Source organism: Oryzias latipes, chromosome 13 (genome assembly GCF_002234675.1).
Source record: "Oryzias latipes chromosome 13, ASM223467v1".
NCBI classification, from domain to species: domain Eukaryota; kingdom Metazoa; phylum Chordata; class Actinopteri; order Beloniformes; family Adrianichthyidae; genus Oryzias; species Oryzias latipes.
In genome coordinates, this window is record NC_019871.2 from 14,611,235 (window position 1) to 14,625,207 (window position 13,973).

The 13,973-nt window shown below is 38.1% G+C and overlaps 2 protein-coding genes across 2 annotated transcripts; one reads left to right on the top strand and one right to left on the bottom strand.

Moving 5' to 3' along the window:
* Positions 1 to 1,779: 1,779 nt before the first annotated feature.
* LOC101159839 (ras-related protein Rab-4B) lies at positions 1,780 to 8,748 on the top strand. Its single transcript, XM_004075399.4, has 8 exons — positions 1,780 to 1,978; positions 4,483 to 4,563; positions 4,793 to 4,907; positions 5,036 to 5,098; positions 6,471 to 6,625; positions 6,738 to 6,833; positions 7,212 to 7,387; positions 7,463 to 8,748. The coding sequence occupies exons 1-7, from the start codon at positions 1,963 to 1,965 to the stop codon at positions 7,325 to 7,327; spliced, it is 642 nt and encodes a 213-aa protein (XP_004075447.1). The 5' UTR covers positions 1,780 to 1,962; the 3' UTR covers positions 7,328 to 7,387; positions 7,463 to 8,748.
* A 303-nt stretch (positions 8,749 to 9,051) lies between these two features.
* On the bottom strand, positions 9,052 to 13,219 carry ap2s1 (adaptor related protein complex 2 sigma 1 subunit). The gene is made up of 5 exons (XM_023961227.1): positions 13,065 to 13,219; positions 12,472 to 12,621; positions 11,691 to 11,804; positions 10,763 to 10,822; positions 9,052 to 10,210 (listed from the first exon to the last, which is right to left on the bottom strand). The coding sequence occupies exons 1-5, from the start codon at positions 13,065 to 13,067 to the stop codon at positions 10,109 to 10,111; spliced, it is 429 nt and encodes a 142-aa protein (XP_023816995.1). The 5' UTR covers positions 13,068 to 13,219; the 3' UTR covers positions 9,052 to 10,108.
* Between the last annotated feature and the right edge of the window lie 754 nt (positions 13,220 to 13,973).

Consider the following 13,973-nt stretch of genomic DNA (forward strand, 5'->3'; position numbering starts at 1 on the left):
GCAGTCCCATGAGGTCTAAGTTAGGTTTGATCCCCTCAGTTTAATCAAGACAAATATCATCACTTGCCTAAAAACGTGGATTTAATGTCTTCTTCTCATGGCTCTTGCGCTGTTGTTCCTCTCCAGGTCCCAGCAGCGGCTCTCTGGGGTAGTTGATGTTGGGATTCCTGACCACTGCCTGTACCCCATCTCTGATCCATCGTGCTGCATGGGGCATTATTGAGCACCATCAGCTTACCAGCTGCCAAGTGTGTGCTGCAATAACCGTAGTTATCTGCCAGGGTTTTCTTTTCTTCTTCATTCTTATTTTTTAATCAGTAAAATTCACACTTTCTTTTAGTTAAATGTTTTCCTTTTCTCCATTTTTTTGTTTTTGCCAGCATGCATGCTTATTTTTCTAAAATGCTTACTTTTTGTTTTATTACCTTTTAACAACCTTTAGTTGACAGTTAGTCTACTAAGACTGCTGGCTCAAAGCCCCGGCTTCAGATAAGTGGAAGAAAATAAATGAACAACTTTTTGGAGTCCCACTATTCTTAACTGGGGTATTTTTGCTTTGTCATTTTTAAACCATTTTTCTTTATTTATTTAACATTTTTTAAAGTGATATCTACCAGTGATATCTATCTTTTTTTAACTGAATTCATAAAGATGACAATATTACACTTGACAACAAGAGTCCAAAGTGAGAGATAAAAAAAATAGTTTTTTTTATTGACTGTAGAAAATCCAAAAACTTTTATGATTAAAAAAAGAAGGAGGGAGGGTTTGGGGAAGAGAAGGAGGGAGTTAAGAATGTGTGCCCTGTCTAGGCTACCCCACTTTGGTGGGACACAGCCTGGGTATATAGATAGATATAGAAGATTCCCCAGCTGTTTCGTTTTCTTCTGTTAGTTTAATTTTGTCCAGAAACATTTTTTTAAGTTACTGCAATAGAGAACTTATTGATATTTTAATTTTAAACCACTGCTAGACTTTTGACCAGTTTCTATTGGTATTCTATTTCCAAAATATTGTTTTCTTTTTAAGCCAGACTAAAAGAGTTTCCTGCATATTTTATGTTTATCTTGTGTTTACTCTAAAAACTGCAGCTGTTTAAACCGTAATTTAGAAGAACCAGAAGATTAAATGTTATCTTTGTAGAAAGACGATTTATTCCTATTCTAATGTTTTCCTTCTTTTAGAAGCGATGTAGTATCTTAACCTAAATATTTTGGAAAAATAAACTTTTTTTCTCATTTAAGTATTTTTTTATATTTAAAGGAAATAATGGTTTTATTCTATTAATTTTAATTTGATATCTTATTCCTATTTAGAGTCTTTCTATATTTTAGAATAACACTGCAACTTGACTATTTTTGATAACCTGCATGACTTTGGGAGAAGTAAAACAATATTTCATGTTTTTTGGTTTTTAGATATTAGAAAAATACTACAAAATGGCTCTATTTTAATCAATAATTGTAAAAAAAACAACTAATTTTCTTATTTTAGTGTTTTTATAGCTTGGAATAATACAAGACAATTGCTCTTTTTTTCATCTGTTTTTGAAAAAGAAATTAATTTGTCTATTTTGACCGTTTCTGAATGTTAGAATTAATACTCTAATTTGACTCAATTTTTAATCTATTACTTTTTGGGGGAAATCACATTTCCTATTTTAGATTGTTTTATTTCTAGAAAGGATGCACAAATTCAGTTTTTTGTTTGTTTTTTCCTGAAAGAAAACCTATTGTCACAAAAAAAACCTAAATAAACCACAGTCCCTGAACGCAGCAAAGCACGAACGCTGATGACGTAGCACGCAGCTTCTGTGTTTGGCTGTGGTCGAAGCTCGATAAGGATCAAGGAAATCTCTAGCATCGTTAGATAAACACCCTGAAAAGGTGTTACACAGCAAACGCGCAACCGTCGCCATACCATAAGACTCCAAAAGGCATCCTTCACACCGCGAGGGGCGACATGTCTGAGACATACGGTACGTCTTCGTGCGGAAGCAGCCTGTTAATTAACGCTCGCTAGCAAGCAAACTGCTCCATGATGATCAAGTTGGCTTTTCTAGCATTCTTGCTAGTTAGCTTGCTACTAACCTATTTGTAGATTATTTGGTGGACACGGAAACAATATTTCACTTTGCTCACATTGAGTTAAGGCTATATATGGTTGTCTTAGAGTGTATCTGAGTTTATACTGGTGACCTGACAACAGGGAGAACTCGCTTTCTCCGTTAACCGGCTAAGTAACGAAATCTCACAGAATCATTCTGTGAGATCATCATCATGGTCGTGCGAGTGACAGTTTGCTCAACTTTACTGTTCATGCCAAAGTTTCAGGTCGGCACATGAATATGGGGTTTGCAGAAACTTGTAACTCCACCATATCTGGAGAGCAGACGCAAAGGTGTTGGTCTAGGGTGTTTTCAGTGCAGATGAGCAGATAAAAACATGGCCTGTAGAGGAAAGGAAGGAGAGCCACGGCTTGTTCTTACCTGTGGAGAAAGAAACAGCTGCTTGCATCTCACCTCAGACTGAAGCTGCTAAGCATGATGTGGGGAATTACAAATAAGAAATCCACATAAATCGGAGATTAATGTTTGTAAAGAGATTTGGGGAGAAAAAACTCCGACATCAAACTATTTAGATTACAGAAAGTTACTTCAATGGAAGATATGAAACAGTAAAAGGTTTAATTTAATGCATTTTGTGCATTCTGCACTTTATTATCCTGGTGAGGTGCAATGAAACAGTCAATTAGATGAATGTTGAAGACTTTGCTCACTTTAAGCTTTGATTTCTGTATGTTAAATGCCCACCGTTTGTTAAAAATTGTAGTTTTAACTAAAGATAAAACAGAAAATATATATATAAATTCTGACAAAAAAATTACATTTCAACTTTTTTTAAATCATGTTTTATTTTTTCTTCTTTTATTTTTATGCAGTTTGTCTAAAAAAAAAAAGTCATTGCCTATTAGATAAGCAAGATGGGAACGTTTTGAAAGAGGCCTGGCTTCATCGTCTCATGTTGCACTCTCACATTCATATCCCATCTGCTTGTTCTTCTTCCATGATGTTTCTTCTTCATATTTCTTGCATGATACTGTATCCACACGGGCAGCATTTATGGAAAAAGTGCCATGGCTAATGGTTGCTGTAATAGCTTATTGATCTTTGTCTCAGTCTGCTAAATTTTCGCCTAGGGGTTTAAACATTTAGAAAAAATGTTTTCTAAATGTATCCATCATTTCAAGCAGCTGCTTACCTCCAAAAAGGGGGAGAAGTCGCTCAACGCCATTCTCGTTTCTTTTTGTGTTTCGTCGTTTTTTTTCCCGCTCAAAGTCTTTCCGTTTCCCATAAATTCAGCTGGGCTTTCCCCCATTGCTGTGACATATCGACAGCTTGATGGCACCGGCAGGTCTTGTGGTGCCAAGGCAAGCTTTTGAAAGCGATCTGTTCGCCTTTGATTCCGCCAGTTCCGCTGTCACAGCCGTGTAAGTGGGATTTGTAAGCGTGGCTTTCACAGTGTCTCAGTGAAAGTGGAAGTCACTTCGCTTCCCTGCAGTCATCAGTTTGACCTCTACCTGTGTTAGTGCTTGTGAGTGTAAAGGAGATTCTAAGAGCACCAAAAAGCTCTATTTAAACCTCACAACAAACTGAATAGCAATCTAATCTTTTTTTGTTGTCTTTTTTTTAGCTGCTACATTAGTTGACTTAGTGAGCAGCTGAAAACTCTCCAGCTGTTACCATGATAACGGGGAACATCTACACAAGTCACTAATCATTTGCCGGCTGGCTTCTCTGCACACTTGGTTTAAGGTTAAACTAAACCGCAGTCTTTGGATTGTAGGAGGAAATGTGTTATTTGGAGTCTCAGTTCTCCCTAAACTAGAGCAGGTCTTTTCAGTTCCATGTGGTCCTTTTTTATGCTAGACTCCCTTTTTTTTCCCCCATTAAAAGAAATTTTATATTTTAAAGGTAAAAATAGATTTCTAGCAACCAAGAAAGTTTCAAAAAAGTTTGATTATTTTCCTTTCCTCTTTTATGGCCTTGATCGTGTCTTTTATGTGTGCTGTAGGACACTGTTCCCTGGTAAACACAGTAACACCACAGTCTGCGCTGTGGACTGCTTCAAATGTCTTTGGTCTGAGTCATTTTAGAGCCGGGTTGTTGCCGAATGAGCAAAGGTCCACTGTTTCTAATAAGGAAAACAAAGCAGCTGTTCAGTCTGTTAAATAGTCTTTCAAAGCCACATTTAGTAAATAGTTAGCCATTATATTTAAAGTTTTGATCATTTAGACATTTGGAATTGTGAAGCAGAAAACTTGTAAGCAGAACGACATTGCTAAGCGAGGTTCTGTGATTTTGTTGGGTGTAATGTTTTTTTTTTATAAGGTTAAGAGTCAATTTAAAGACTAGATTTTTTGGTAAAGTATGGACTTGTCCCAGATCTCCTGACTTTTCCCCGTCCTCTCCTCCACTTTCAGATTTCCTGTTCAAGTTTCTTGTGATTGGCAGTGCTGGGACGGGAAAATCCTGTCTTCTCCACCAGTTCATTGAGAACAAGTGTAAGTCTGTTTTATTTATGTATTTTTCCAGATGATTAAACTGACAGTGTTGAGCTCATCTTGGCTCATAAGAATCTTGTGGGTTAAAGATGACAGCTTCAACTTCTAAACAAGCACATCATTACCCCATGTTGTAGGTCAAAAGAGATAATTGCGTAGTTCTTGGAAGGTGTTGTTTCTGGCAGGTCGGTGCATTCCTCATAATTGTTGTGTTTGTTCCTCCATGCAGTCAAACAGGACTCCAACCACACCATCGGTGTAGAGTTTGGTTCCAGAGTAATCAACGTTGGTGGGAAAACGGTCAAACTGCAGATTTGGGATACTGCTGGACAGGAGCGATTTCGGTAGTTCAATCTTGCAGATGTTTTTTTTATTATTTTTTTAACTTCCCCTAGGCCTCCTCAGTTGTATTTCCTGTCGTGATGTGCTAATGCTGTCTCTTATGAGCTGAGGACCTGCTTTCTCTTCACAGCTCAGTGACACGCAGCTACTACAGAGGAGCAGCTGGAGCCCTCCTTGTCTATGACATTACAAGGTACAGCCGTCCCTGCTCCCACTCACCCACCACCTTTAGACAAATCCTATGCAGTCAAGTGAAGCCGCATGTCACCAAAAAACAATTCTCCAACTTTCTGCTTCAGTAGACAGGGATAAAATGTTTTCAAAACACCATCAAAACCACAAAATGCTGCGTATTGAACAGCTGCTAAGACCCACTCTGATGACAATTGTCTTTTCTTTTACATATATAGAGGAAATTTATATTAAATTTACATTTCTGAGTATTTCTTTATTCAAATTGTTGTGAATCAGGTGGAGAAAATATAATCCTATTTGAAAAAAATATCAAATTTGTTACTAAGAAAATTTGCTGGGCGCGCCACAGCCTCCCTGCTCTGCTCCATTCTGATGCATCTACTTGTAGACAAATAGATCCGTGTATGTTTCTGTTCTCCTCGTCTGAGCAGCCATCTGACCCAAAACTGTGCGGCTGAATAGCTCCAACGCTGCTCGCTAGTTCTGTAGCACCGGTAATGTTAGCTTGAGGGTGTGGGGGGCTGTAAGCTAGCGGGAGAGCATGTAAACAGAGAGCTCTCAGCAACAGGGGAGGGTAAAGGGGCTTGTCAGAGGCAAATTTCTGATGAACTACTTACTGTTGCTCTGCAGAAACTATTTCCTAGAAAATGACACTGGTGTTTTTTTTTTTTTTTTTTTTTCTTGGCTAAAAAAGGGCATAATGATATTTAAAGGAACAAAGGGAGCACTTTGAAAATAGATCAAAATGTGATCAAAGTGGGATTTTAAGTCTCTGCTTACCGACATCGTATGTTTATGTTAGCTCCTTGAACTTTGCATTTCAGGAAGTGAGCATTCATGCAGTCAGATGGAAAAACCAGAAGCAGGCCTGTATTTCTCAAACTGTTATGAGCGAAACGCCGATGCAGCTCGACAGACATGTACCGGTAATGCTGTTTGCAATCGTAAAAAGGCCTTCGCTTTTGCAAAAGGGCGGGGGCAGAGCACAGATTGACAGCAGCTATAGAACAATGCAGGACAGTTCTGCGTTGGACGGCACAAGTCCATCAACCAAAACTGCCAAGTAAAGCGAAAGCACAGGAAGTGGACGGATGAGGCTGTGGAAGGAACAGCGGGGGCAAGATGTAGAACAATGGAGTGGGGCGAGGGGAACATGAGAACCACAATCCCACTGAGCTGGAGTTGTGCCATCGGTGTGCGGAGGAGGAATTGCGTCAGATTTTCTTGCTATTGAAAGCAGCTGTAAAGCATCAAGAGCCCAGGCCTCCACCCTTCTGTCCCACACATTTGGCCTCATGTTACCATGGATATCAAGGTTTGGTCTTCATACTGAGCTGTTTCACAAAAATGTCCATCTCTGTGTCTTACAGCCGAGAGACGTATAACGCCCTGTCCAACTGGCTGACTGATGCACGGACGCTCGCTAGCCCCAACATCGTCATCATTCTGTGTGGCAACAAGAAAGACTTGGATGCAGACAGAGAGGTGACCTTCCTGGAAGCTTCACGCTTCGCTCAGGAAAATGGTAACGGATTTGTCTAGAAACATTGTGTGTGTCCTCGCTGAACATGTCTTACACTTCCTGGATCCGTCGTGTCCCCCTTTGACCATCATGTGGTTGTTTTCTGTCCACACAGAACTGATGTTTCTAGAAACAAGTGCACTGACAGGCGAAAATGTGGAGGAGGGTTTCCTGAAGTGTGCCCGCACCATCCTCAACAAGATAGATTCAGGTATATTTTAGTCTTTGGTAAACAGGCATGTCTCTTTGTTTGTGTGTGTATTTGCACAATTTATGTTGTTTTGGGGACCATATTGTAGTTTTAAATATGTTCTACATTCAAAAGATTTAATACCTTGAAGTCCCACTCCAATCCTCTTTTAACATATTTTAACTTTCTTTTCCACTGATCTTTTTATTACGATTATCTCATTTTTAACCAAAATCAAAATCCGGAGTTGTTTTCCTGCAGATCAGCAGTAGTTCATTAGAAATTCGCCTTTTGAGTTGTGGGTTGGTGTTGAGTTACCCCGCCCCCTCTTTTAAAATCTGTTTTATTGTATTTTATTTTGGTAACAGTTTTTCCCATTCTCTGCAATGGTCTCTGCAGGAGAGCTGGACCCAGAGAGGATGGGTTCAGGGATTCAGTATGGAGACGCGTCTCTAAGGCAGCTGCGACAGCCGAGAGGCACAACAACACAGAACAAGCAGCAGTGTAACTGCTAGGGGTCAGGCCACGCCTTAACCTGAGCCTGCAGCCCCACGCGGACAGGACGCCCCCTACAGGTCAGTGAGCGTTCTTGTCTGAAGTACTTAGACAAAAACAGGCCTCGCATCAACTTTTGGTTTTTGTTTGCTCAGTCCTTCAGTTCAGCTCCAGGTGTTTTGGTGTGTGTGACCATTCACCCTATAGTCTCACTCACCTTACATCACCTGGATGAGTGAGGTCACAAAGACTCCTACAAGCCCCTGGCCCTCGCTAAGCCTCCTTACCTGAGGGGGCCATCTTGCCCCTGCATCTAGGATGAAGCATCCCTTCAGTGTGAGCGTGATGGGGACATAAGGACGTGATGTCCTCATCAGTTGCTTACCAGACAAGGACGAGTCAACGGTGGTCCATATGGGCTGCTGTTGGTCAACCTTTTGATTTTTATTTCTTTTTTTATTCAGGTTTTAGAAACTTTGCTTTTTGCACTTGCACATTTCTGTCTGTAAATTCCTACTGTCACTGTTTGAAGCACTCTTATCTAGCGTCTCCTGACATGACTGATGATGAGCCCAAAATTAAATGTGATTGTGGAAACGTTTGTATTTCGAAACATGTATACTTAAAGAAATTGAAAATGATAGAATCTACCACATCCTTTATCCTTTTAAAGTTTTCTTGAACATTGAACCTGCTAACTATTGAATGTAAAGTGAGCCTCAGCTGGATGTTGTCTCTAAAGGCTGGAATCTGTATTTTTATTTGGTTTGCATTCAAAGTGTATATGTGAATATATAAAGAGTTTTACAAATTGTGAATTTATAGTTAGAATTCCTAATGATTCCACCTTTTCAACACATTTTGTTTACTCAGTTCACTGTGTAGCTTAAGAAGCACGAAAATAATATTTTTATTCCATTTAAAATCCCAAAGTCCCAAACGTACTTATTTATATATAAAATCTCTTTTTTTTTTTGGCCTGCCGCTGCTGGATTTTCTTTTTCCTCAACCTACTTTTGAATCACTTTCTACAAACACATGCAGCACAAGGGATGATCCTACAAACGACAGCAGGTTGTGCTTTGTTTTTGTAGATCCCCCTCTATTAAGGTTGGCTTTTCCCCAAACGTTGCCGATTGGAAGGGATGCACAGGAAGTGATGACTCTATCCTTGTAAGTCATCGTTGCCCTTCAGGTTTGTTTTCTAAACAGGCCTTTAGAGAAGGGGAGAAGAAAAAAGTGTGCGTGTGTGCACACTGAAGGGTAACTATAATATAGAACTGTCCAAAGTATGTAGAGTCCATTCGCAGGTATTTGGGGTTTTCCTCCTCTGAAAGTGCACTTTTATTTTCAAAATGTCATGTATGTTTTGTTTATATACTGTATCAAAAGAATTGTACATTTTATTTTAAAAGTCTAAGTAATAAAGATTTTGATTGTAGAGGGTTTCTCCTCCTTTGAGCCACTTGCCTCAAAAGGTTTCCAGCTTTGTTAGGATATCAGAAGGCTTATGTAATGAGTAAATAAATACAGGTCGTTTTTCTAATTAGTTTAATGCTCTTAAGTTGAAAGATTAAGTGGTTTAATGAAGCTGAAATAGATATATTGACTGGTTTATTGACCCGAGACTGGCTTGAGATGACATCACATTCATGTTACTGTTTGGCCACTAGATGGTGCTGCCAGAATTTAAATGTATTTTTTATAACACTGTACACATTTTCTTTGAAGAAATAACAGAAAAGCTGAACGATAAATCTGTTTATTTACACAAAATGGGACTGCTGATGTAGGCAGCTGAATTTAAGACAGTAACATCTTCCATTAGCACTCTATCAAATGCCAGGTGGGTACATAGTTCAATATTGTCTTCATGAAAAACCCAAAGTCTAACATGTGAAGCAACTAAAGGTAAAAATATGGGATTTCACCAGAAATGATAGTCCAAAGGGACAGTACTTTAAATGCACATATGACACTGTTGGAATGTATTAATCTCAAATGAGTTTATATTTTTGAAGATTAATCTTCGTGACCAATCATTTCACAATACTCACAGACAACACTGTTTACACAGATCACACAAAGCAAACCCAAAGTAGTGCTTCACATAAAACCCGCCTGTTTGTTCCGGATCGTTTTAAATGTTAACAGTGACCAAAGAGCACCGTTTTGATTGACAATCCTGCATTGTACCACCCTCTTACAAGCTCTGGCATCAGTCACACACATCTGCATATGTAAGCATTACACATGAACACAAGAGAACTATAAATGCCACCTAAAGACATTATTTTGGATAAACAGGCTACTTCAATCAGAGATAAGGTAAAGGGAAGGTGGGCCTGGCCTGAGTTTATGGGGCTTCTAAATTCTAGTGCCGCTAAAGAATTGCTTTGTTTAATGTGGGAATGAGAAGACTGCCGTCACAGTTGCTTCTGACAAATGCCATAAATGAAAAGATAACTGTGGAGAAGAACTCATTTCTGCAGCCTTTGGCTGTAGAAAAGCAAAAAAAAAACTCAAAGAAACTTGAAATGCTGACACGTTGAAATGTAGTGAAAGACGTCTTTTAAAACGATTCAGAAGGTTAGATAAAAAACTGCAGGGAAAAAAAAAAAAACGGCTGATTGGATATCTAAAAGTGGATGTTGTGTAGTCCTCGTCCACATGCCTGTTGTCACTTGGCATGTTGAAAAACTAGAGGATTTGTATATGAAGTGACATTACACATCAAAGTATTTGTATTTATATATATTTTTTGGATGTCCGGTGGGCAAGAAGGACAGAGGATTTTGTTTTTACTCAAGTGACTGAAGCATGAGAAGCTGCTTAAGGACCTTGGTCTGACTGGTCTCCCTGATCTCTCCTGCCAGGAACATCTCGTCCACTACTGTGTACACCTTGGAGGGGAAAAAACATAACAGACAAGGTCAGAAATGAGAAAGAAAAAAAAAAGGAAAAACCAAGAGTTCACGGGAAATTAGGTCACAAACTGAGCAAAATTGCTTCTCTTAAAAAATGCTTCCATTCCAAACTGAAAAACAATCTGTCAGCTTCTTAAAAACAACATTTTTGACATTCAAATGTTCAAAAAAATGTTCAACATAATTGATCCATTAAAGGAATACAGACCAGAATTCATGCTTTGAACATTTTAATGTTATAAATGTATCACTTCACAGCTTGTTAGTATCTTGGCAATAATTTGGAAGAACAAAACAGAAGAATAAGTGAATTAACTAACCATAGCAGAATGTTCTGAACAGGGGAACAAGGGAAGTTTGGAAATGTTCATTTAACTGAATTTTCAATCCAGGGGAGTTCATCCAAGTTTTAAACAGATAAAAAGGAAATTCTGTTGACTTGTCCTTCTGTTTATACTTTCTTGTACGAGGCATTTGTAAAATAAGTCAAAAGCAAATGGACAAATGATGATTTTCAAGTGCTCTTACCTTGTAGAAGTTGAAGACCAGGTCCAGCTCGCACACATTGTGGAAATACTCGTTCAGGACCTTTTAGAACACAAAGGAAACATCCTAAGCTTCATTCAGGAATCGGGAAAGACTCATGAGCAACATTTTGGGTCTCAGCTTGTTGAGAGGACAGCACACAGACTAATGAAGTGTCACTACAGACTGTTAAACTCATGGAAGTGACCGTTCTCCTTCTTCAAGCTTTCCAAAGCAACTGAATTAGCACAACACTGTTAATAACATAAATTACCATCAAATCATTGCCCATTAAATCTATTTGTTTGGAAGTTCACTTGAGGATAATTTATCCATTTGCTGATATTCACGTAATTCATTTTTTTTCTACATGTTGCTCACTTTTTGTTTTTAAAATTCAAAACAGATTACATTGTTGTCACAAGGAGATCCCAAACGATATCGTCTTATTAAATCTAAAATGATGTCTTTGGGTAAACTATAACTTTACCCCATGGAAATGGTATCTGTTAATGAATATTTTACAATTAATATAAATGATCTCAAGATAAATGTTGCATGATAAACTTTTAAGGGGTATGGTCGGGTTAAAACAAAACTTCATTTTTTCAATATATTGATTCATCAAATCTATAAACTGATTTTCTTTTGAAGCAACTTTTTTCAAGGGAAAACAAAACATTTTTTCAGCTATTTTTATTTGTAAAGTTTTAGAACAACCTATCCTTCTGAAAGTGTTAATCAAAATCTTACAAAATTGTTTTTAGGCAGAAATATAACATAAAACTGGTTGGAGGAATGATACATCATCAGTTTTTAGGCAAAACCCAGTCCTAGAAAATGATAAGTAAAAGGGAAAAAAAAAGGTCAGACACACGAAACACATTTGACCAGGATAACAAAATGATCAGAGCACATTATGTGTACTCACCTCCACAAAGTTGTGAATTCCCTCAAGGTATGCCAGGTTGTTATCAGTCACGTCCACACAAATGCAGAAGTAAAGCCCAGCATAACGCCGGTAAATGATCTTAAAGTTCCTGAACTGTGGGAACAAAGTGGAATCAGCCTGTTAATAATAGAGTTTCTCATATTATGACAACAGCAGATTTACTGGGGTATAGGCTCCCAGACTTTGAGGCAAAACACACCATGATAATTTTATGTTTATCATAAAAAAAATAAATGTGGTACAAACATATATATTCATCTTTATATCCATATTTAATAAAGAAATGGGAGGATTTGAAGCGGGATGTTTTTTTGCAGCAGCAGAAACAACTTTATTTGCTTATACAGAAACAGGGGAAAAAAATAAAAAATGAGTTAAAAAATCCCCCTGGGGTTTTTGAATAATTAGAGAAAATCTGTTAGCTGCTCCTCAAAACTACAATTATACAAACTCAAATAGAATTTGAGATGTATTTTCAATCACTTTTAGTTTCATATCAGGTAAAAACTTGCTGATTCAACAAAATGTATTTGCTGTGCGTTTGAATAATTTTGAGCTTGATGATGGAAGCATCTTGAGTCATAATTCTAAGTAATTTGCACGTGTTTGCACCAAATCTACTGAAGCATCGGTGAAGGCTGACAATTTAAGCTATATTTTCTTCTTTGAAAAACAGTCATCTACACTAGTTTTATCAAAGAAATCGAGCTAAACGAACACTGAACCACTGCCTGACAACATGAATAGTAAACTTCTTTACCTCCACGAAGTTGGTGTGTTTGGCATCTCTGACTGTAACCACAGCATGTACTTCCTCGATCAGCTTTTGCTTTTCATCATCATCAAACTGCATGTACCATTTGGCCAACCGGGTTTTTCCTGCCCGGTTCTGGATGAGAATGAACCGGATCTTTGGGATTAAAAAGAAAATAAGTAAGCAAGGCATAGCTATTTTTAAATCAAGAAATCAAGAGAAATGCGTAGCAGACGCCACAAATAAAGTGTAGCAGTTAATTCAATTCCAGAGATTAAAACATCCACAAATTTTCGAGGGCTCCCTCCCTGACTTAGTTAGTTAACGTTCTTGGCTAATCTGACAGCGGCGTTACATTAGCATTTGCCTCCCGACAGAAAACTGCGAACAATTTAATTGCTATAGAATTCATAAAATATGAATAATTTCTAAATAGGTTGTATTCCTTGTTTTGTTTTTTTGTTTTCTGAAGTCTAGCAAAGGCTGTCAAGTGACTCATTGAACGGCATATCGGTACGAATCCCACCAATGCTAGCAATTCAATGTTGAAAGACTATGGGTGGAAAAAACAAAACATGGAGGAAAAAAGGCGACGTTACCATATTCGTCTCCTTAGCAGAACCTTTGGTGACAACAATATCGAGTTCCTGAGTAACAATTTAGTGGTTTTACATTAAAAAGCAGTTATTCGGGCGAGAGCTCGTCGGTTATCTGCACTAGCTAACAGGAAAAAGGAAAGCTTCGTTGATTTGTGGTGCACCATGGGAAATGTGTTTTTAACGGTTGGATAAGAACTCCTGGAATGTACCAGGAAACTACAAACACCAGTGTTCATTTTTTAAGAACTTGTCCAGTTCTCAACAAGTCACATGATTTGCAATGGTTTTTTTATGTATCAGTTTTTCAGTTTTTTTTAACACCTTCTTTCTTTAGCAATGCACACTTTTTTGTGTTAAATATTTACACATTGGCGGGTTTTAGACATGGACATAGCGGTCAATCGACCAAGAGCTCTTGCTGCAAATAAATAAATAAAATAAAATAAAGAAACAAAAAACCAGGTTTTAAAACCGTGTATATTTATTAAAAGGGCAAAGCATTTTTTTTATACATGTCAATCTCTGTTATGGCCTTTTTAACAACCTGTCCAGGATGTACTTTGCCTTCACCCAACAGTAGCTGGGATAGGCTCCAGCAGCCCTGTGACCCTGAAAGCGATACAACTGGTGAAGAAGTAGGATAGAATGATACAATGTTAGGTGCAAATCATGGGGACTTCTAAAATATTTGGAGCTCTCTCCATACCTGTTAGTAGTCAAAAGGATGAGCCAGACAGTTCCTCTTTCATACAGCAGGTGTCTTCAAAATCCCAAATGCCAAAGGGTGTGAATCCAGACTCTTCCAATTTCACTTCCAATTTCATTTCTCCTGAACACAAGTGTGGTGAAAGGAAGGAAACATTTTCTTTTTCCTTTTTTTTGCGGAGGCAGAGGGGGGCGAAAGTCAAG

Bases quoted from the DNA above. Each gene is read 5' to 3' on its own strand.
- LOC101159839 (XM_004075399.4), top strand. The intron at 4,564-4,792 runs GTAAGTCTGTTT...TCCTCCATGCAG, and splicing joins CCAGTTCATTGAGAACAAGT to TCAAACAGGACTCCAACCAC. The intron at 5,099-6,470 runs GTACAGCCGTCC...TGTGTCTTACAG, and splicing joins CTTGTCTATGACATTACAAG to CCGAGAGACGTATAACGCCC.
- ap2s1 (XM_023961227.1), bottom strand. The intron at 10,823-11,690 runs GTGAGTACACAT...GTGTTCTAAAAG, and splicing joins GAATTCACAACTTTGTGGAG to GTCCTGAACGAGTATTTCCA. The intron at 10,211-10,762 runs GTAAGAGCACTT...TTCCCCTCCAAG, and splicing joins TGGTCTTCAACTTCTACAAG to GTGTACACAGTAGTGGACGA.